The 21,286-nt window shown below is 43.0% G+C and overlaps 2 protein-coding genes across 2 annotated transcripts; both read right to left on the bottom strand.

Annotated features, from left to right (window-relative positions):
* Positions 1-10,939: 10,939 nt before the first annotated feature.
* On the bottom strand, positions 10,940-11,599 carry LOC138909734 (uncharacterized). The gene has a single exon (XM_070200950.1). The coding sequence runs from the start codon at positions 11,597-11,599 to the stop codon at positions 10,940-10,942; it is 660 nt and encodes a 219-aa protein (XP_070057051.1).
* An 8,243-nt stretch (positions 11,600-19,842) lies between these two features.
* Positions 19,843-20,736, bottom strand: LOC138909749 (uncharacterized). The gene has a single exon (XM_070200964.1). It carries the CDS (start codon positions 20,734-20,736, stop codon positions 19,843-19,845), a length of 894 nt encoding a protein of 297 aa, XP_070057065.1.
* Between the last annotated feature and the right edge of the window lie 550 nt (positions 20,737-21,286).

Consider the following 21,286-nt stretch of genomic DNA (forward strand, 5'->3'; position numbering starts at 1 on the left):
CCTCACCCGGTCACGGATTCCTCAGCTTTTTGTTATTTGACTTAGCAGGCTTCCTTCGATATCGCTAGATCTCTATCCTTCTCGATCTCGATTAACCATACAAAATCGGTCAAGCCCGATTTTGACCGTACACAGATAGTCCCCTCGTTTTTTGGAGAGTAATGACAAGAAACGATTTGAGCCTTCGATCTTCACCTTGGTACATCATGATGTAATCGTCGTGAGATAAACAGCATGAGTGACCGAAACATCTCGTCGATACAGTTTCTCGGGTATTTAATGATCATCAGTCGACGGTCGGCCATTACCAGTTTTGAACCGTCGTTGTGAAACCGACAAATAGCCCCATTCTTCATTATTTCAAACTTTACTTTCAATTCTTTTTCATTCCAATCTCCATAGTTCTTTGCCTTCTCCAAATCTTCCTATCTTCAAGTTTTTGAGTTTCTCTGCTTGTTCTTCCTAAAACACTAAATACTTCAATCTCCATTCTTCTTTGCCCACAAAACCTAAATGGCCAAAACATTTAAAACTGTTCTGCAGAAAGAGGCTGCTTCCTCATCTCGGCCGGCCGGCGAGAAACCAGTGGTGGAGCCACGCCCTGAAGAACTTATTCCCGGGGGGTGTGTCATTGATTCCGACTTTAAGGTCGAGAAACCCTCTTCGGTTCCTGGTCAATGCGAGTCGGCATCGAGATATATATTCTCGATATCCAAAAGCCTCCTTGACCAGGTGAAGAAAGATTGCAACTGGGGAAACAAAGAGGTTGTGATACCAGCACCAGAAGAAGCGATCACCAACCACGTGGAAGGGTTCCTGAGTGTTTATACTTATCTTTTCACGTTGGGTCCCCTCGATCCGGGCATCGTAGACTTCTGCAAGATATACCAGGTGACCCTCGGCCAAATTCACCCTTCTTTCTGGAGGATCGTGATACTGCTTTATTTCTTCGTGAGCAAAATCGACGGGCTTCCCTTCACCTTTGACCACCTCATAAGATTATATAGCCCTCGACTCTATTGAGGTGGGCTGATAAAGCTTCAAAGACGGGACACCAAGGCGCTCATCTCGAGTATAGATGAAGACAAAGATCGGGGCTGGATGGGCCGGTTCGTTCGAATGAAGACAACGGACCTAATCCCGGCTGAGAGCGTGCCATTTCCTGAGAAATGGAATATGAAACATAAGTATGATTCCGTCTTTAATTTCTGTTCATTGTTTTTACTTCTTCATCCTTTCTTATCAGTGTTTTTTCTTGATGCAGCCGTTGCTTGTATATCGGGTGCGGTTCCCCACCTCGAGAACTGGGTTAGGAGCCTGGTTTTGACGTCACCATACTCCGAGCGTGCATGTCGCGGTTTGTCAAAGGGCCGGTGGGAAGCTCGTACTCATGGTAAGCCTTCTTCCTAACTTACCGATTTGCCTATCGTTCAAGCATCGTTTCAAACATGAGTTTACTTACATTCTCCTTTTGTAGGTCTCGGAAAGGATGCGACTATGAGACCCACATCCGGTGATGAAGAGGTTTTACCACCTATCTCGAAACCGGCGAAAGAGAATAAGAGAAAAAGGGCCTCGAACTCTGAGGGTAAAAAAACCAAGAAGAGATCAGCCCATAAACCCGAGGGGAACACAATCCTACTGATTACGGAGTCAGTCCAAAGACTAAGGGAAGAAGAAGAAGAAGAGAAAGAAGATGATTCCAGGATGGTGGCCCGTGCGCGAGCTAGCACCGAGATTCAGAGAATTTCGGAACCGATGGAAGTTGATATTGCTCCGTTTAGGCTTGATGAGGTCGAGGAGGAGACTTCGGCCCAAGTCCCCAAGCCGAGAGGAACCAAAGATGCTTTATCTCGAGGCGAAGAGACCGTTGAAGAGGCGGTGGATGCCGGTACAAAAATCAGGCTTGAGGCTCCCCAAGACAGAGGCGGCGTCCCAAAAGACTTACTTGGGGCAATAGAGATCGGGGATTCACCCTTGTTTCCTTCATTTTCCGAGTCGATGATACGCGACGCTCAGGCCGTGGAGACTTGTCACGGGGAGGGATCCTACGGAGAGGAAGATCCTTTTCGTGTTTATTTTGTTGGGGTAGAAGATGTCACCGGTCTGAGTGACTTGGAGGCTCCGAAGAAGAGCTCAGGCGAGGCTTCCTCAGGTTTTAAACTAACCAATCAGTTTTCGACCCCTAGTGTCGATCCCGGGCGTAAGTGAACAATCGTTATCATGGTCCTGGAGGATGCCCGGGTTCTTGCTGCCCCCGTAGGGGTGGCTAGCTACCTCTGATGTTTTGTCACGGAAGAAAACCAAGCCCAGATGGACGAGGTGGGAGCGCCGTGTCTTTTAAACGAAGCCTAACAAGCCCTGAACCGGGTAAGTTCATATTTTCTTTGTCAATTTTCATACTTGTACTTTTCTCCCCTTGTATAATTCCTTCTTTCTATTTTTGTAGGCTTATGTGCTTCATCACGAGGCTGTTACACCCCGTAAGTTTAACAACATAATACCGTTAGATATTATGTTAATATGGTATTTTCTTTTAAGTGGAGTATTTTAGTAAAAGTTTTATAAGTATAATTTTGGATAGTTACCATTATTACTATTTTCGAATATGATAAATTATACACATAATATAAGAAAGTTTATGAGATTTTCTTTATTGTAAAGATAGAAATTATTTTCTCACAAGAAAAGAAGGTTTTCTTTTTACCATTTTAAGAATTAAGCGTACGAGAATTTTTACTCTTTATATGAGATTAGGAAAATTATAAGTTGAGAAAATATATATATTTTTACATGGATGTTTTAATGAAATAATAGTGTATGTATTTATTTTATATGGTACCATATGACCATGATAGTGTGATGTATAAAATGTGTTAAAAGTGAGTAGTATTTTAAGTAATTTGAGATAATTCTTAATTATGTGAATAATTGAGTAATTAATAATTAGTGGTTGATTAATTAAAGTCTTTGGATGAGCTCAAGGTGTAAAAAACGTGGCAGCCCCCTCACCTTCTAATTAATGACTCATTAGTCATTTAAAATAGGTGTCACGTTGTTAGAAGATAAAGTCCAATGTTAGTAGATTAATTTTTTTGTTTACACTTTTGGAGTACACATGACTTTCCAGTAAGTTTCAATTGATTGTTTGGTAAATGCTGGTTTGGATACAAAGCATGTCGCGTCAGTGCTGAAAATATATCCACAAATACTCAACCAAAGGAAAGAGGTACTTGAGGCAAAGATTGATTTTCTTGTGAATAAATTGGGTTATCCGCTGTTTACTTTGGTTTCGTTTCCATCTTACCTCAACTACACAATTCCAAGAATCAGGCTTAGGCTTTCAATGTATAATTGGCTCATAGATGAAGGAATAGTGGATGCAAAGTTGGCTTTTAGCACTATCATAGCTTCCTCAGAGAAATTATTCATGAAGGCATATGTAAACCCTCATCCTAAAGGCCTTGAAGTTTGGCAAGATCTAAAAAAAGAGATATATCCTTATTAAGTGACAGATATATCGTTCCATCTGGCTATATTAGAAAGGGATTGTTAAGAGAATCGGCTCAGGTATGTTAAAGCTAAGTCCTTCCTTCATTTTGGCATGATCCAAGTAACGATACGTAAATGTAATGTTATTCCATAAGTGGTTCTACTCTTAGCAGTTAAGAATATCTATGTTATTCATTCCGGTAAAGTTATATTCAAGCATGTCTAAGTATGTATCTAGTTCCCTATTGAGGTATTATGATAGAGATGTTAATGTTTATAATATAGTGATACATGCATCTTCATGCATTTACCATCGCGCTACAGCCGGTTTGGCAGTTACCACCGGTTGGGCAGTTATGTATCATTATTTACCGCCGGTTGGGCAGACATACATATGCATTTACCACCGAGTTCCGGCTGGTTAGCAGTTACACATTTACCACCGAGCTACGGTCGGTTGGGCAGTTACATATTTATCACCGAGCTACAGCCGGTCGGGCAGTTACCATTGATCAGTTGGGCAGTCATGCATCATACGATATGGATAACAATCTCAAAGAGAAGCATTGTATATATGTAAGTATAATAAGTATGCATAAACGGTGGTACTTCAGAGATTCAGGTTGATTCTTATATGTCTTTAAAGTAATGTGGACTTATTGTTATGTTTCAGTTCTGTCTTACATACTCAGTACATTATTCATACTGACGTTCTTTTGTTGGGGAGGCTGCATTCATGCCTGCAGGTATAGATAATCAGTTTGACGAGCCCTCATAGTAGACGAGATTGGCATTCAGCGAAGGATCGGTAAGACTCCACCTCATTCGGAGTGCAGCCGAGTCTATGAGTCATCGTGTCAGAGTTTTGCTACAGATTTATGGGTAGGTCGGTACCCTATCCCATTTGATGTCAAATAATCCTAGAGGCTTTGTAGATAGAGGTTCATTTTGTACAGTATGTCAGAGGCCTTGACGGCCCATATGTATTCATGTTTTAAGAATGATGGTTCATTGATACAGTGGTTGCCCACTTACAGTCATGCACTATGAGTTGTTGCCATGTCGGCCCATGATGGTCATAGAAAGAATGAGTTACAGAATGGTTCACCCGGGCCAGTACGGCACTGAGTGCCAGCCACGCCTCCCCAGGTTTGGGGCGTGACAGAGGCTTTCTTCCGATCCCGAGGGGAGCTGAGCCGGTACAAAGCCAAAATCTGAGGGCTTACTGAGGAGAGAGATGCCTTCAAGCTTCTCAGTGAGCAGAAAGAAGGGGAAGCAAAAGAACTTCGAGTTGACCTGAAAGCAGCTCAGAAAGAACAAGTTGATCTGGCCGAGCAGGTAAAAAGAATCTTTGAAGTTAATAACACTGACTCAGGCGTGGTGGCTAACAGTTCGGTCCCACAGGTCCAGCAAAAGCTCGATGTGATTGGGCAGCTTTGTGAGTAAGTGGACACAGTGAAAGAGGAGGTTGAGGCGTGGAAGAAGAACATGGACCGCCTTGCCTCAGAAAAGGAGGCTGACCGAGCTCAACTGGCCTCGGCTGAGACCCAACTCCGAAGCTTGAAAAAGAAGGCCTTGGTGCAAGCTGGGTTGCCGAGCATGCTAAATGCCAGTCTCGAAGGGAGACTCTCGAGGAGATCTATGCTCGTGGCTTCGATCTTACAGCCGAGATCAAGAATGCTAAGGAGCTTGAAGCTGAAGCTAGAGTGTTGGCCTTTCCTGATAATGATGATTCTGGGAGTATGAGCGGATCTGAAAGCGAAGAAGGCCTCGAGGGCGAAGATGTTGCTCCTGGAGAAGACTAAGTCCTTTAGGATTAGTATTTTTTGTGTTTCTTTTAAGACTGTTTCGGTCTTTTGTAGAGAAATTTGATCGGGCCATGCTGCCCTTGTAAATGATTTTTGACATATATATATATAGAAAAACTTTCTTCCTTTCTACCTTATAAAATTATGAAGTTTTATTCTAAGGTGCAAGGTTTAGACAATTTGATTGAAACCAAACTAGTATAGCCCTTAGGCTTTATGAGCGGGGATGGTCTCTCAAACTCAAAGCAAAGAAACAGCCCTTAGGCTTTTGTAAAAAGATTGTTTATGGCTTTCTCCCCTTTTTGGCTTGAAAAAGTTTTTTATCATTTGTATTTGCAAAACTTGTAATGCCTTAGCATGAAATAAGGAATTGTTCGAAATTTCGAATAATTTAGTACTCATTAGAGTTTTTGAGGCTTGATATTATCGATGCCTTTTATGATTTTGCCGGGAGTAGCCTTTTTAATCGGTTTATGAAATAATTTGAAGGCATGTTTTGTTACAGAATTCCGATGTCTTCGACCCGTGTTAATTCGGCCATAGCCTATTTAGTTCGAGATTTGACCCTTGGGCTAATTATCCCGTTTTACTTCGAGCTTGCCTGAAGTGTCTGTCCCGAGTGGGGTGGCCGTGGCCTATAAAAATCAAGGGTTTCCTAAAAGGTCTTATGATCTCGGAATTTTAATAATTCAATCTCGTTTATTTTTCGGACGCCAGTCCCCGAGCATGGGGATAATTATCCGAACTCTGATCATGGTCGGCCCTTAAGCATGTTTACATAATAGATCGAGAGTATGAAATTGTAAAGTAGAAAATTATTTCTAAGGCATGAGATATCGGTAAAGAAAAATACTTCTCTTTATAAATAATTATACATGCGTACATGTTCTATGCCAGGGCTCGAGCAAGCTACGCGGGCACGGTTCGTTTGACCGTTTGGCCCTTACAAATTTTTTCTATCAAGACCCTGCTTCCATGAAGTAACTTCCTCGCATAAAAGTTGACATTCGAGGGAAATGCCCCTCAGTATTCGAGGTTGATTGTAAAGAAGCCTCGGGTACTATTGAGTTGTTCTAAGTTAGCACGATCAATGGTTGCCCCATTAAAAACCTCACCGAAAAACCCATTTGGGACAAAATCGGTCTAAGGGAAAAAGAGTGCAACGCGTGCTTTCAGACCTAAAGGCTTCGTGTCGAAGAATCCATCGTTGTTTCTGGTCAAAAACATGCAAGGGTTAGTTTAAAATATAAATGAAAATGGGAGGCGTTGTACCTTAGCAGTAGTATTGTTTTAGGTGCGATACATTCCAACTGCTCGGCAGTTGTTCGCCGTTCATCATGCCGAGCTTGTAGGATCCTTTTCCGATGATTTTGAGAACCTGGTACGGTCCTTTGCAGTTCGGACCCAGTTTCCCTTCATTCGTATTTTGGGTGTTGAGGGTGAATTTTCTTAGCACCAAGTCCCCGACGTTAAAATGTCGAAGATTGGCTCTTCGATTGTAGTATCTTTCGATCTGCTATTTTTGGGGGCCAATCGGACGAGAGCGACTTCGTGTCTTTCATCCAATAATTCTAGGCTCGTATTCATGGTCTCGTTATTTGAATCCTCTGTTGCATATCGAAACCTGATGCTAGGTTCTCCGACCTCGACCGGGATCATATCTTCGGCACCATAAACTAACGAGAATGATGTTGCAACGGTACTGGATTTCGATGTTGTGTGGTATGCCCATAGAACCTTGGGTAGTATTTCTCTCCATTTTTCTTTGGCATCGGTCAATCTCTTCTTATGATTTTGGATGATGGTTTTGTTGGTCGATTCGGCTTGTCCGTTCCCGCTGGGATGATAAGTTGTTGATAGGATCCTTTTGATCTTTTGATCCTCGAGAAATTTAGTTACTTTGCTGCCGATGAATTATTTTCCATTATCACATACAATCTCGGAGGGCATCCCGAATTGACATATGATGTGGTCCCAAATGAAGTCTATGACTTTCTTTTCTCTGACTTTCTCGAAAGCTTGTGCTTCAACCCATTTAGAGAAATAATCAGTCATAAACAAAATAAACTGAACCTTACCTGGGGCCGACGGGAGAGGGCCAACGATATCCATTCCCCATTTCATGAAGGGCCATGGGGACAGGACCGAGTGGAGTTGTTCCCCGGGTTAATAAATCATGGGCGCATGCCTTTGGCATTTGTCGCATTTTCAAACGAACTCCCTTGCATCCTTCCCCATATCGGTCCAATAGTACCCTACTCTAATTACTTTGTGGACGAGCGAATCGGCACCGGAATGATTTCCACAAGTGCCCTCGTGAATTTCCCGTAGGATGTAGTCGGTATCTCCCGGTCCCAAACATATTGCCAACGGTCCATTAAACAGCATTCTCTCTTCGGACAAAGTGAACCGTGTTACCTTTGTGCGCAGAGCTCTCGACTCATTTGGATCTGATGGAAGCTTCCCATTCTTTAAGTACTCTATGTATTTGTTTCTCCAATCCTAGGTTAAACTTGTGGAGTTTATCTCGGCGTGACCTTCTTCAATTACCGATCTCATGAGATGTACGACAGTCCCCGAGTTGAGTTCGTCATCTTCGACTGATGAACCTAAGTCTGCAAAACCATCGGCCTCGCGGTTCTGTTCTCGAGGTACATGTTGCAAGGTCCATTCCTTAAATCGATATAGATTCACCTGTAGTTTATCTAAGTACCTATGCATTCGGTCTTCTCGGACTTCAAAAGTCCCGTTATATTGGTTTACCACGATGAGGGAATCACACTTAGCCTCTATAACCTCCACTCCCAAGCTTCTAGCTAGTTCGAGACCTGCAATCATGGCCTCATACTCGGCCTCATTGTTAGTCAATTTTGTAGTTCTGATAGACTGTCTAACTAAATTACTTGTGGGTAATTTAAGTACGATGCCTAGTTCGGACCCCTTCGTGTTCGAAGCACCGTCCGTAAAGAGGGTCCAGACTCCCGAAAATGTACCCGATTTTATCAGTAGTTCTTTTTTAACCTCTGGTATGAGGGCCGACGTAAAGCCAACTATTAAGTCTGTCAAGATTTGAGACTTGATGGCGGTTCGGGGTCGATACTCAATATCGTACCCACTGATTACTATGGCCCATTTGGCCAATCGACCCGAAAGCTCGGGTTTGTGCAAAATATTTTGAAGAGGATAAGTTGTTACCACACATATTGGATGACATTGGAAATATGGTTTTAGTTTCCTAGAGGCGCTTATTAAAGAAAGCGCTAATTTTTCTAAGTGTGGATATCTAGTTTCAGCCTCACCTAAGGTCCGACTAACATAATAGACATGGAATTACATACCTTGTTCTTCTCAGACCAGGACTCCACTTACCGCTATCTCCGAGACTACCAATTACAAGTAAAGTTGTTCATCCACTTTCGAGGTGTGAAGCAGCGGTGGGCCCGATAAATACCATTTTAGTTCCTCCAAGGCCTGCTGGCATTCCGGAATCCATGCAAAATTGCTCTTCTTCATAAGCAGCGAGAAGAATCGATGGCTTCGATATGAGGATCTCGAAAAGAATCATCCTAGGGCGTCTATCCGCCCCATCGGCCTCTACACGGCATTTACATTATCCACTACCGTGATATCCTCGATAGCTTTGATTTTATCGGGGTTGATCTCGATTCCCCGATTGGACACCATGAAACTAAGAAACTTGTCGAGCCAACCCCGAATGCACACTTTTTAGGGTTTAGCTTCATATTGTACTTCCTCAGTATATCGAAAGTCTCCTGCAAATGCTTTAAACGGTCCTCTATTCGCTTGGACTTAACTAACATGTCATCAATATAAACCTCCATTGATTTTCCTCTTCGAACATTCTGTTCACTAGGCATTGATAAGTTGCACCAGCATGTTTAGGACCTAATGGCATTACATTATAACAGTAAGTACCGTACTCAGTGATAAACGAGGTCTTTTCCTGATCCTCCGGGTTCATCTATATCTGGTTGTACCCGGAGTAGGCATCGAGAAAATTGAGAGTCTCATGGCCGGTCGTGGCATCGATCATACGATCGATATTAGGCAAAGGAAAAGAATCCTTGGGGCATGCTTTATTCAGGTCTTTATAATCTAGACACATTCTAAGTTTGTTTCCCTTCTTAGGGACTACCACTACGTTTACTAACCATTCGGGGTACTTTACTTCCCGAATGGATCCTATTTTGAGAAGTTTGGTTACCTCGTCCTTGATGAAGGCATGTTTGACCTCAGACTGGGGCCTTCTTTTTTGCTTCACCGGGCAGAATTTAGGGTCCAGGCTCAGTTTGTGAGTTGTAATTTCCGGTGGGATCCCTGTCATATCGAGGTGGGACCAAGCAAAGCAATCTTTGTTAGCTTTAAGGAAATAAATAAGTCTTTTCCTGAGCTCGGGGGTTAGCCTCGTGCCCGGGTATACCTTTCATTCTGGCTGATGCTTGGCCAGTGTGACTTGTTCCAGCTCTTCGACCATTGACTTAGTGGCGTCGGAGTCATCAGAAATTATGAAGGATTGAGGGATCCAGTAGTCGTCATCCTCATCGATCACTTACTCCTGCAATTGGGTCGAGGCCGGTGTCTGTGGTTGCTCTTTGGCCTCCTGCTTTCCTTTTAAATCTGATCCCTTAATTAATGAGAGTGCCGATACTGGTATCACTTCATCGATTGCAAACATCTCCTTGGCAGCGGGTTGCTCCCCGTACACTGTTTTGACTCCCTCCGATGTCGGGAACTTCAAAACTTGGTGAAGGGTCGAGGGTACTGCCCTCATGTTATGAATCCACGGTCTTCCGAGCAGGGCGTTGTACCTCATGTCACCCTCGATCACATTGAACTTTGTTTCTTGGATGGTCCCGACCACATTTACTAGCAAAGTAATTTCACCTTTGGTGGTTTCGCTTGCCATGTTGAAGCCGTTAAGTACTTAGGCTGCGGGCACAATTTTATCTTGTAGACCGAGCTGTTCTACGACCCTCGATTGAATAATGTTGGTCGAGCTACCTGGATCAATCAAAACACGTTTAACTTGAATTTTATTTATAAGGACATATATTACCAGTGCGTCGTTGTGGGGTTGTAAGATCCCCTCTGCATCCTCATCATTGAAAGACAAGGTCCCTTCCAGTACGTAGTCTCGAGTCCGATTTTCCCTCATGATCGACACCTTGGGGCATTTGAATGCGGGCCCCTGAGAAATATCGACCCCTCCAACAATCATGTGAATCATGGGATGCGACTCTTCTTGCTCATTCTGTCTGTTTGAATCTCTGTTCTTGAAGTGGTTTTTAGCCCGATCGCTTAAGAATTCTAGAATATGCCCTTTGTTGAACAAACGGGCTACCTCCTCCCTCAGTAGTCTGCAATCTTCTGTTCTATGACCATGGGTGCCATGATATTTGCACATTTGATTAGGATTTCTCTGGGCTTGATCGGTCTGCAGAGGTCGGGGCCACCTGGTGTCTTTGATGCGCCCAAATGGCCGATACAAAAGCTTATGCATCAATGTTGAAGTTGTATTCCAATAGTCGTTGTGCTTCTTTGGGTTCGACATTTCTGTCGAAACCGCTCTTACTCATGATCCCTCGAGAGCTCTGTCCTCAATTATTTCTTCTATCAATTCAAGTGAGGTTGTGTCTAGGCATGTTGTTTCTCCGATCTCCACCGTATGGCTGATATCGATCGTTGTTTAACTGTGGTTCCCGGTCAATATCCCTTTTAACTCTGTCGATGGTCCTGTTTGGATAAACGGACCCGGAAGGATCCCCCAACTGGTCATCCTCGACCCTAATCTTTGACTGGTACCGATTATGCACATCAGCCCACGTTACAGCTGGATATTCGATCAAGTTCTGCTTTAATTGTTGTGAGGCTACCGAACTTCGTATGTTTAGGTCTTGAGTGAAAGCCTGAACGGCCCAATCGTCGGCAACCGGGGGCAGATCCATACGCTCCATTTGGAACCGAGATACGAACTCTCTGAGCATCTCGTTGTCTTTCTGTTTTACTTTGAAGAGGTCTGACTTTCTAGTCTCGACCTTTATCGCTCCGGTGTGTGCTTTAACGAAGGAATCTGCGAGCATGGCAAAAGAATCAATGGAGTTAGGTGGCAAATTATGGTACCATATCATCGCCCCCTTTGATAAAGTTTCTCCGAATTTCTTCAGTAGTACGGACTCAATCTCATCGTCCTCTAAACCGTTCCCCTTTATTGCGCATGTGTAAGAAGGGACATGCTCGTTGGGGTCGGTAGTTCCATTATACTTGGGAATTTCTGGCATGAAAAATTTCTTTGGAATGGGCTTAGGAGCCGCGCTCGGGGGGAAGGGCTTTTGTACGAACTTCTTTGAATCCAAATCCTTCAAAATCGTTGGTGCCCCCGGAATTTGATCAACTCGGGAGTTATATGTTTCCACTTTTTGTCATTCGTTTCAATCTTCTTCTCCCCCGATTCAATTCGCTTTGTCAGCTCCTCAAACATTTTCAAGATAGCGGGGTCGGTCCCTGACGCATTCACATTTGACCTCCCCGGCACTGGTTCAGCCCTATGAATAACTTCTTGTGATGGCTCGGGTTTGACCCTACTCGGTGCGTGGTTCTGATTTTGAAGTTGTGCTATTGAAGCTTGTTGAGCCTGCTGGAGGACGATGAGATTGAGTCCCCATTCCTTCAGGTTCAACTTTCTCATGCTCTTATGGTGGCGAACCTGCTGGATATACAGCAGTTCCCAGAATCGGAGCGTTATCAAGCAAGCAACTCTTCCAAAGTTGACCTCCTCCTTCCTCTCCCTCTCCCACTCCCACTCCCACTCCTAGCAATAGTCACAACCCCATTACCACATCCTACATGAGGCTCCATACCATAACCCCTTGGTTCGTTCTGCATGGCTACCAAAAATTGATAATTTCCCATATTATCCACCATAGGATCACGCCCAACTATGCCTTATAAAAAGGACTAAGCGGTCGTTGCAAATATATTCCGGCTAATAAGTTTGGAGTCTAATCCCACAGGGAATTAATCTATCAAACACAGCCACTAGACTCGCACAAATTCACACAATCAATCTTCAGAAAATATTTAAGTAACAATTTGGGTTTTTATTAACTAAATATTATGTAATAAAAATGTAATAATTAATAACTAACTACGAACGGGTTGCAAACAAGAATTAGAATGATCTAAGGTTGTGATTTCCCCTATTGACGGAATCTTTTCCTCTACGTTTTCTACAAATTTACCTAAGTCTTCTCTATCGACCATGAGCACTCTAACTGTCGTAACTCTCTCCCGAGTAATTACCACAATTTAATAGGCATATTCTCCTGAATTACGCTAGTTGGCATTAAGTACATCTCACTCAGATCGCACCAAGGTTTCGTTATCCCTAATCCAACCTTTAAACCTCCGTATTGATCCCTCATACACGTTTAGGAGTAATTTTGTTCAACAACTACCTAAATATGCACTCTCTCCTGAGTAATACATACTAAATAGGCACAGCTAATTGAGGGGCCTTCAATCAACCTCATGAATAATATAGTTGAACAAATAGAGAAAATACTACGGCAAATTTATATTAACGTAACAAGAAAATCATCCTTCAATAGGTTCCATCAAAACCCTAGATTAGGAATTTAGCTACTCATACTCATAGTAACAATATCCCAAATATTTTGCATAATTAAAATACAGAGTAAAGATAAAAAGATGTAGAAATCGATGATTCTAACTCCCAACGGGTGATTCCATAAGCTATTCTTGCCTCCGGTTGCAAAAGTACCTCCAAGTGGTGTTTTTAGGTCTATTTATATGTGTAGAAAAAAACCTAAACGTGTACGCCAAGTCCTAGTCAAAGCCGGAAACGAATTAAGTTTTCAAAACTCGGATTGGACCTGGCCCCAGGCCTGGCGTCGCCAGCCTAACGCCTAGTTTAGCCTGGCTTTTGGCTGGCCTCGCCAGGCCAAAGCCTGGTTCAGCCTGGCTTTTGGCTGGCCTCGCCAGGCTAAAGCCTGGTTAAGCCTGGCTTTTGGCTGGCCTCGCCAGGTCTCTCCTTTTCACTGTTCTCGAGCACACTTTCAATGTTTAAGTATCCCTTTTGCTCTATTTTCATCTCCAATTCACCTACACATAAAATAGACTCCATTATGCGCAAATAAAGTATAATTTATCATTAAAGCATGTAAAATGCAAGGCACATAATGTACGAAACTATAGAATTATAGCCACACATCAATACCTCACACTTAAATATTGCTCGTCCTCAAGCAATCAAACGACACTTATAGATATGACCTTTTTAAGCAATTCTCCTAACTCATTACACCAAGAATTTTTAAAAAAGTTTAAGCACACAAGTGTGACATCCTCGCCTCAAGATTCGACTCTCAAATACCATGCCTTATTCACAATTCACTTACTTACTCTAACATGGATGTCAACAACATTACCTTTCTTTTTTGAATCATGTTCCCTCACCCAATCAAAGAGCTTAGTTTCACACCCAATGAATTTTAAGAACATAGGAACTCAAGATAGACAAAATTTACTCGCTCTCAGAAATAACATTCATATGCCACAAATGATGCACCATAGGCTTGCCCCTAGTGTAATACTCTACTAATCGAGTTTATTCAGTCTAAGATCAAGTAGGATTTTCATTGGTTGTAATGTAGGTTGCGGGTCGGGTAGGATACATTTGGATATGAGTCACTACACCTCCCTCAAGCACTTTAATAAATATACTTTAACACACATCCCATACTTATGCCAAACCAAACATTCCACCTTCACTTCAATTTATATTACCCTATATTTGTTTAAGCATAATTACATTAAGAGTCACCACTTATCAAAGAATATTCTTTTTCCCAGCAATACAACTATTTTTTTTTTTTATTTCTTTTTCAATTCAAGCGGCTCTTACTTTTTCAAAATAGTGCACCTTTCTCCTTATTTCCTTAGTTCCACGCAAAAACCAAACTAACCACCCCACACTTTAACTTTTACAAAGTTCATAACAATTCAAGTGATCATTAGAGGTAAAAAGGTTCAAATATATGGTTAATTCAAACAATCGGGTAAGGCTTGTAGTGTGGTTGCCAAAGAAACAAGATTACATGCTCAAAGGGGTTAACTATGTTACATAACTTTTAGGTAGGTAAACTATATATATCTGGCTTAACAAAGAAACGCCTATATCACTTCTCAGACTGAACAAGACTACTATTTCACTTTGCACACACACAGGGAAAGTTCTAGACATCAAATAAAATGCACAGAATACATACAAAACTCACACACACATGGCACATAACTCACTCAGGATTGGTTTCATCGCGACACTCCAGTCAAAGCAGTTAAGCAAAATTAGGAATCTACGATTTAAGGTACTTATGCGAGAGTTAAAAATCGAGCCTAAGCGTCACCACCATAGTACTAACTATTCTCAAGGCATAACAAGGCTAAGAGATATTGCTACAATTAAATGCATAGCTTCGTGGTTCCTACTCCTAAAAATTAAAACTAACTACACCCGGTTCAACTAAAATTCCCTGGAAAAGAACCGCGGCCCACAGAAAAACCAAGGGGGAATTACTACACTACCTACACAAAAAGAAAAAAGAAAACAAATCTTTTTGGTATTTTCTTTTGACTTACTTCCCTCAAGAAAACTGTCCGGAAGATCCATCGTCGGGATGAGTCCAATTTTTCTATTTCTTTTTTAACGGCACTAAATAACTAAAACACATAGCCAAATCAATTACTAAACTACTAAAACTAACACTAAATAACTAAATAACTAAAATTAACCATGTACAAGTCCCCACCCCACACTTAGATCTTGCATTGTCCTCAGTGCATGCACAAAATGACAAAACACGAAAAAATGAGTAAGGTGTAAAGAAACTCCCTGATCAAGCAACGTCTTCATCCTCTGATGCTCTCCACTCGTCATCATGTTCGTCCTCCTCATTATCATCATCTCCCTCACCATCTGATTGCTCTGGCTCAGCCTCAGACTGCTCCGGTGTGTTGATATCCTCATCATCGAGGAGTCTCTATCCATCTCCTAACCCAACCAGCTGTTGGGCATGAGCATTGAGCGGGTACCAGTGCTCCAATGCAGTCCTCTCCTCAGATGTGGCCTAGCGACCTCCTATCCTTAGCTACAAATCCATCATCCCATAGAGATGGGCCATAAAACTATCATCCCGAGCGTTGCGCACGGTACTTGTCAATGATGTCATGGCAGTCTCTTCTTTCAGCTGGAGGCTAGTGATGTCCGTTTGTCGTAGGGGCTGATCGATGGTGTGGTCAAACTCTGGCTCCTCCTCAACCTCCTCGTGTCTTAAGTACTGAGTTAGAAAATTAGCAAATGGCATTCGATCGATCTTTTTACTCGTTCTGACTACAGACATCTGGTAGCGGATCAGATGACCCCCATTTACCCTTTGACCCGTCATGAGGAAGTAGAGTACACAGGTCCTCTCACGGCTAATGAGTGTGTCATGATTGCACGGTAGGAGCCATGCATTTATCAGTTTAAGCCACACTTGAGCCTCCGCCCTCATCTTCTTCTTGGGAAACCTCTTATGCCGATTAGTTATCTTATCCCGGACCCATGCTACCATAGAATTGGCACCACAAAGCGTGTGTCTCAACTCTATGTATGTAGGCCGGTGAATGAAGTGGTTCAATGGCTCCACAGGAACATCCAGAGCGCCTAAAAAGTTACATATGGTCGTGGGTGAAAAATCTATCAATCGTCCACGAATCAGCACCAGTTGTTCAGTACTCTGCGGATCAAACCCTGCATAGAATTCTCGGACTAAGTTGAGATTAATGTTCCATATGTTCTTGAATACATAGCTCAACCCCATATCCTGAATGCCCCTCCAAATTGCTTGATACTTTGCTTTCAAGTTGCGTTCATTGATAGCTGCTTCCGGGTATACATGTTTAGGCCTACAACGCCTGTACCAATCCTTAGTATGCGGTGGTATTCTATTGATGCCAAACTCCCGTTGGCCTTGTGGTTGTTGACGCATGGCTGCTATAGCTGCCACAGCTTGTTTTCCACTTAGATTGGAGGTAGCTTCTCCCCCTTTTCTCTTCTTTGAGGGAGGTGTTGAGGTCGCCTTTACTTTATCCGCCGCTATGGAAGTAGCCTTGGCTTTGCCTATGTCTTTTCTGGGAGGCATCTTTGTTCCTGGCGTCGCCTAACCCAGTACCTGGTGTTACCCAGGCGTCGCCAGCCTAAGGCCAAGAAAAACCTGGCGATAGCCAGGCATCGCCAGCCTAAGGCCAAGCAGTACCTGGCGCTACCCAGGCGTCTCCAACCTAAGGCCAAGCAGAACCTGGCATTAGCCAGGCGTCGCCAGCCCAAATGCCAGCTTTGGCCGGCTTTATCCTAGCGTCGCCTGCCCTAGCGCCTGGTGTACGTTAGGTGATGCTGAAACCCTGCTCGACTTGCCCAAACTCGCCTGCAAACTTGTTAGTACCTAAAAAAACAAAACAAAAAAAAAAAAGAAAAATTCTAACTACACTAAAAATCAACTACGAATTGGGATGCCTCCCAACGAGCGCCTGATTTAGCGTCGCGGCGCGACGCAGATAATTGCACTTAAGGCTCGCTTAACCTTGGTGGCTCGAGCAAATGAGTCACCAACACTACTTTCGCATCTTCCATGCCTAAATAATGTTTTAACCTGTGCCCGTTGACTCTAAACGTGCGAGAGTCATTTGATGCAGCAATTTCGAATCTAAGAAATGGTGAGAATTCTTGATCTCTCTCAATATCTCTCTCAATTCGAAAATCTAGGATTTGAATTGATGTCCTCTCATTGAGGCTCCGGTGGGGTGAATCTCCACCACACTAAATGGTCCCGACCATCGTAACTTTAACTTACCCGGGAATAACCTCAACCTTGAGTTGTATAGCAATACCTTATCTCCGGGTTTAAAACTCAGCTCAAGAATATTTTTATCGTGCATTATTTTCATTCTCTCCTTGTATAATCTTGTGCTCTCAAAAGTGTGGTAACAAAATTCATCAAGCTCGTGTAACTCTGTGACTCTACTTATGCCCGCAGCTTCTATATCGAGATTCAACTGCCCCAGTGCCCATAAAGCTCTATGCTCCAACTCCACTGGTAGGTGACATGCCTTCCCAAATACCAATTTATATGGCATCATACCAATTGGAGTTTTGAAAGCGGTACGATAGGCCCAGAGTGCATCATCTAACTTTCTTGCCCAATCCGTTCTTATAGCATTCACAGTCTTTGTCAAAACACTCTTTATCTCTCTGTTCGACACTTCTACTTGCCCACTCATTTGTGGATGATATGGGGTGGCAACTTTGTGGCGTACACTATACTTTTCTAACAGCTTTGTGAAGGCTCGATTACAGAAGTGAGTGCCTCCGTCACTGATTATCGCCCTTGGAGTGCCAAATCGGGTGAATATGTTCTTTCTCAAAAAGCCAATTACCCCCTTAGCATAATTTGTTGGGAGCGTTGTAGCCTCCACCCATTTCGACACGTAGTCCACAGCTACGAGTATGTATTTGTTGCTATATGAGCTGACGAAAGGCCCCATGAAATCGATTCCCCACATGTCAAACACTTCTACCTCTTGAATTGGGTTCATAGGCATCTCATGTCGGCAGGAAATATTCCCAGTTCGTTGGCATTCATCACAACCTTTCACCCATAAGCATGCATCTTTGAATACTGTTGGCCAGTAGAAGCCCGATTCCGGCACTTTTGCGGCGGTCCTTACTCCCCCGAAGTGGCCACCATATGGTGATGCATGACAAGCCTTCAAAATAGAAGATTGGCCTATCTCGGGGAAACATCTCCGGATCATGTTATCAACACAAATCCTGAACAGGTAAGGCTCATCCCAATAACACATGTAACAGTCACGAAAGAACTTTTTCTTTCGAACAGAGGAAAGATCATAGGGGACAATACCGCTTGCCATGTAGTTTGCAATGTCTGCATACCATGGCGCTTCCTCCAATGTCACAGATAGCAATTGTTCATCTGGGAATGTCTCAGTTATATCTTCTACCTCGACTTTCTTTTTAGCTCCCTCCAACCTTGAAAGGTGGTCTGCCACTTGGTTCTCTGCCCCTTTTCTATCTCGGATCTCCAAATCAAATTCTTGTAGCAAAAGAACCCAACGGATCAAGCGTGGTTTTGACTCCTTCTTTGCTATCAGGTACCTAAGTACTGCATGGTCAGTATAAACAATCACTTTTGAACCAATCAAATAAGACCTGAATTTGTCGAATGCAAACACCACAGCCAACATCTCTTTCTCAGTCACGGTATAATTGAGTTGTGCACTGCTTAGAGTTCTGCTTGCATAGTAAATTGGGTGCACCAGTTTGTCCTTCCGCTGCCCCAGGACTGCTTCTATAGCATAGTCACTCGCATCACATATGAGCTCAAATGGTTGCTCCCAGTTGGGTGCAATGATGATTGGTGCAGTCACCAGTTTCCTCTTCAGCTCCTCAAATGCTAACCTGCAGTCATCAAAAAACACAAAAGAATGATCCTTTTCAAGGAGTTTACATAAGGGGTTAGCAATTTTTAGAGAAATCCTTTATAAATCGCATGTAGAACCCGGCGTGCCCAAGGAAACTTCTTACTTCCTTAACTGAAGTAGGCGGTGGAAACTTCTCAATCACCTCAACCTTAGCATGGTCAACCTCAATACCCTTATTGGACACTCGATGCCCCAGCATTATACCTTCTTGTACCATAAAATGGCATTTCTCCCAGTTCAGCACTAAATTTGTCTCCACACACCTTTTCAACACTCTTCTTAAATTGTGCAGACAGTCTTCGAACGAATCCCCCACCACAGAGAAATCATCCATAAAGACTTCCATAATATCTTCAACCATGTCAGTGAAAATGGCTAACATACACCTCTGAAAGGTGGACGGTGCATTGCATAGGCCAAACGACATTCTTCGAAAGGCAAAGATGCCATACGGATAAGTGAATGATATCTTATCTCTATCCTCAAGGGCTATGGAAATCTGATTATACCCCGAATACCCATCCAAAAAGCAGAAGTGAGACCTCCCTGCCAGTCTATCCAATATTTGATCAATGAATGGTAAAGGAAAATGGTCTTTCCGGATGGCTGTGTTCAGTTTTCTATAATCCATACAAATTTGCCAACCCGTAACTGTACTAGTCGAGATCAAATCATTATTCTCATTAGACACTACAGTCATTCCACCCTTCTTTGGCACACACTGAACTGGGCTAACCCAGTTACTGTCAGAGATTGGGAAGATGATTCCTGCATCTAACCACTTGATCACTTCTTTATTCACCACTTCTTTCATGTTAGGATTTAGCCTTCTTTGATGTTCTCTGGAAGGTTTGTGCCCATCTTCCAGTAGAATCTTATGCATACAAAATGTCGGGCTGATCCCCTTAATATCTGCAATGGTCCAGCCAATTGCAGTCTTGCATTCCATTAACACCTTCAAAAGCTATTCTGCCTGCACATCTAACAAACTGAATGAGATAATAACAGGTAAAGTGGATTTGGGTCCCAAGAAAGCGTACCTGAGGTGAGACGGTAACGGTTTTAGTTCCAACTGTGGTGGCTCTTCAATTGATGGCTTAGCTGGAGGTGTTTTTCTTTCTTCTAAGTGTAAGGGTTCGAATTCGAGCTCTTTTCTCCAGTACCCTCGCCCTTCAAGGGCCAAAACCCACTCTGCCAAGTTTTCACCATTCATTTCTTCTAAGTTCATGAGGCATGCTGCTAGAGGGTCTTTTGCATTCAGAGTCTCATCTTCCTCCTCCAAGATCACATCTACAGCTTCTATCAAAGAGCAGTTAGCAAACTCACTGGGTTGCCGCATAGATTTCTGCACATTAAACATTATCTCTTCATAGTTCAGTCTTATCTTTAGCTCTCCAGTTTCACAATCAATTAGGGCTCTCCCAGTGGCAAAGAATGGCCTTTCCAAAATTATGGGAATCTCCTCGTCAACCCGGCAGTCTAAAATGACAAAATCTGCTGGGAAAACAAACTTCCAAACCTGTACTAATACATCATCAAGGATACCAGAGGTCTTCTTCACTGTCCGGTCAGCCAGCTGTAATAACATAGACGTGGGTCTAGCTCTTCCAATGCCTAACCTTTTGTAGATAGCCAAGGGCATCAAGTTTATGCTTGCCCCCAAATCACAAAGTGCCTTAGCAAACGCATAGTTGCCTATTGTGCATGGGATTGTGAAAATCCCTGGATCAGATAATTTCTCAGCTATGGGTCTTGTCACAACAGCACTACATGTCTGAGTCAGTGTAACCGTGGCCAAGTCTTGAAAGTCGAACTTACGAGACATCAAGTCCTTTATCATTTTTGCATAACCAGGCATTTCCTTTAAGGCGTCAATCAATGGAATGTTTACCTGAATTTGCTTCAACATCTCCAAGAATTTCTTATATTGCTCATCTTTTTGATATTTGGCCAATCTCTGGGGGAAAGGTGCTGGAGGCCGCTTCTTTCCTGTGATTTGATTTTGAACCTGCTCTGGCACTATTTCTGCTGCCTTCTTTTGCTAACTCAGTTTCCTTCACGACTTCTTTTTCTTTGCTTGTTTCAGCTGGCGCATATTGTACCGTCACCTCTGTTAAACCTGTTGAGTCATCTATCTCGATGGGTACTGGCACAAGTGTTTCAGTAGACCGGCTTTCGCGAGCCATCTCTTGCTCTAGATCTAGGTCTCTACCATTTCGTAGACTTACTGCCATAAGCTGTTTCAGGACCTGTTCTTTTGGATTGACTTGTGTATATGCAGGTAACGTCCCTTGGGGGCGATTGTTTAGGACCATAGAAATCTGTCCTAATTGAATCTCAATACCCTTTATTGATGATTCATGCGAGTCTACCCTCTATTGCATTTTTCCCGTGGACTTAATCAATTG

Source organism: Nicotiana tomentosiformis, chromosome 1 (assembly GCF_000390325.3).
Source record: "Nicotiana tomentosiformis chromosome 1, ASM39032v3, whole genome shotgun sequence".
In the NCBI taxonomy this organism is placed as follows: Eukaryota; Viridiplantae; Streptophyta; class Magnoliopsida; order Solanales; family Solanaceae; genus Nicotiana; species Nicotiana tomentosiformis.

Bases quoted from the DNA above. Each gene is read 5' to 3' on its own strand.
- LOC138909734 (XM_070200950.1), bottom strand. From the start codon at position 11,599: ATGCCAGAAATTCCCAAGTATAATGGAACTACCGACCCCAACGAGCAT.
- LOC138909749 (XM_070200964.1), bottom strand. From the start codon at position 20,736: ATGCCTGGTTATGCAAAAATGATAAAGGACTTGATGTCTCGTAAGTTC.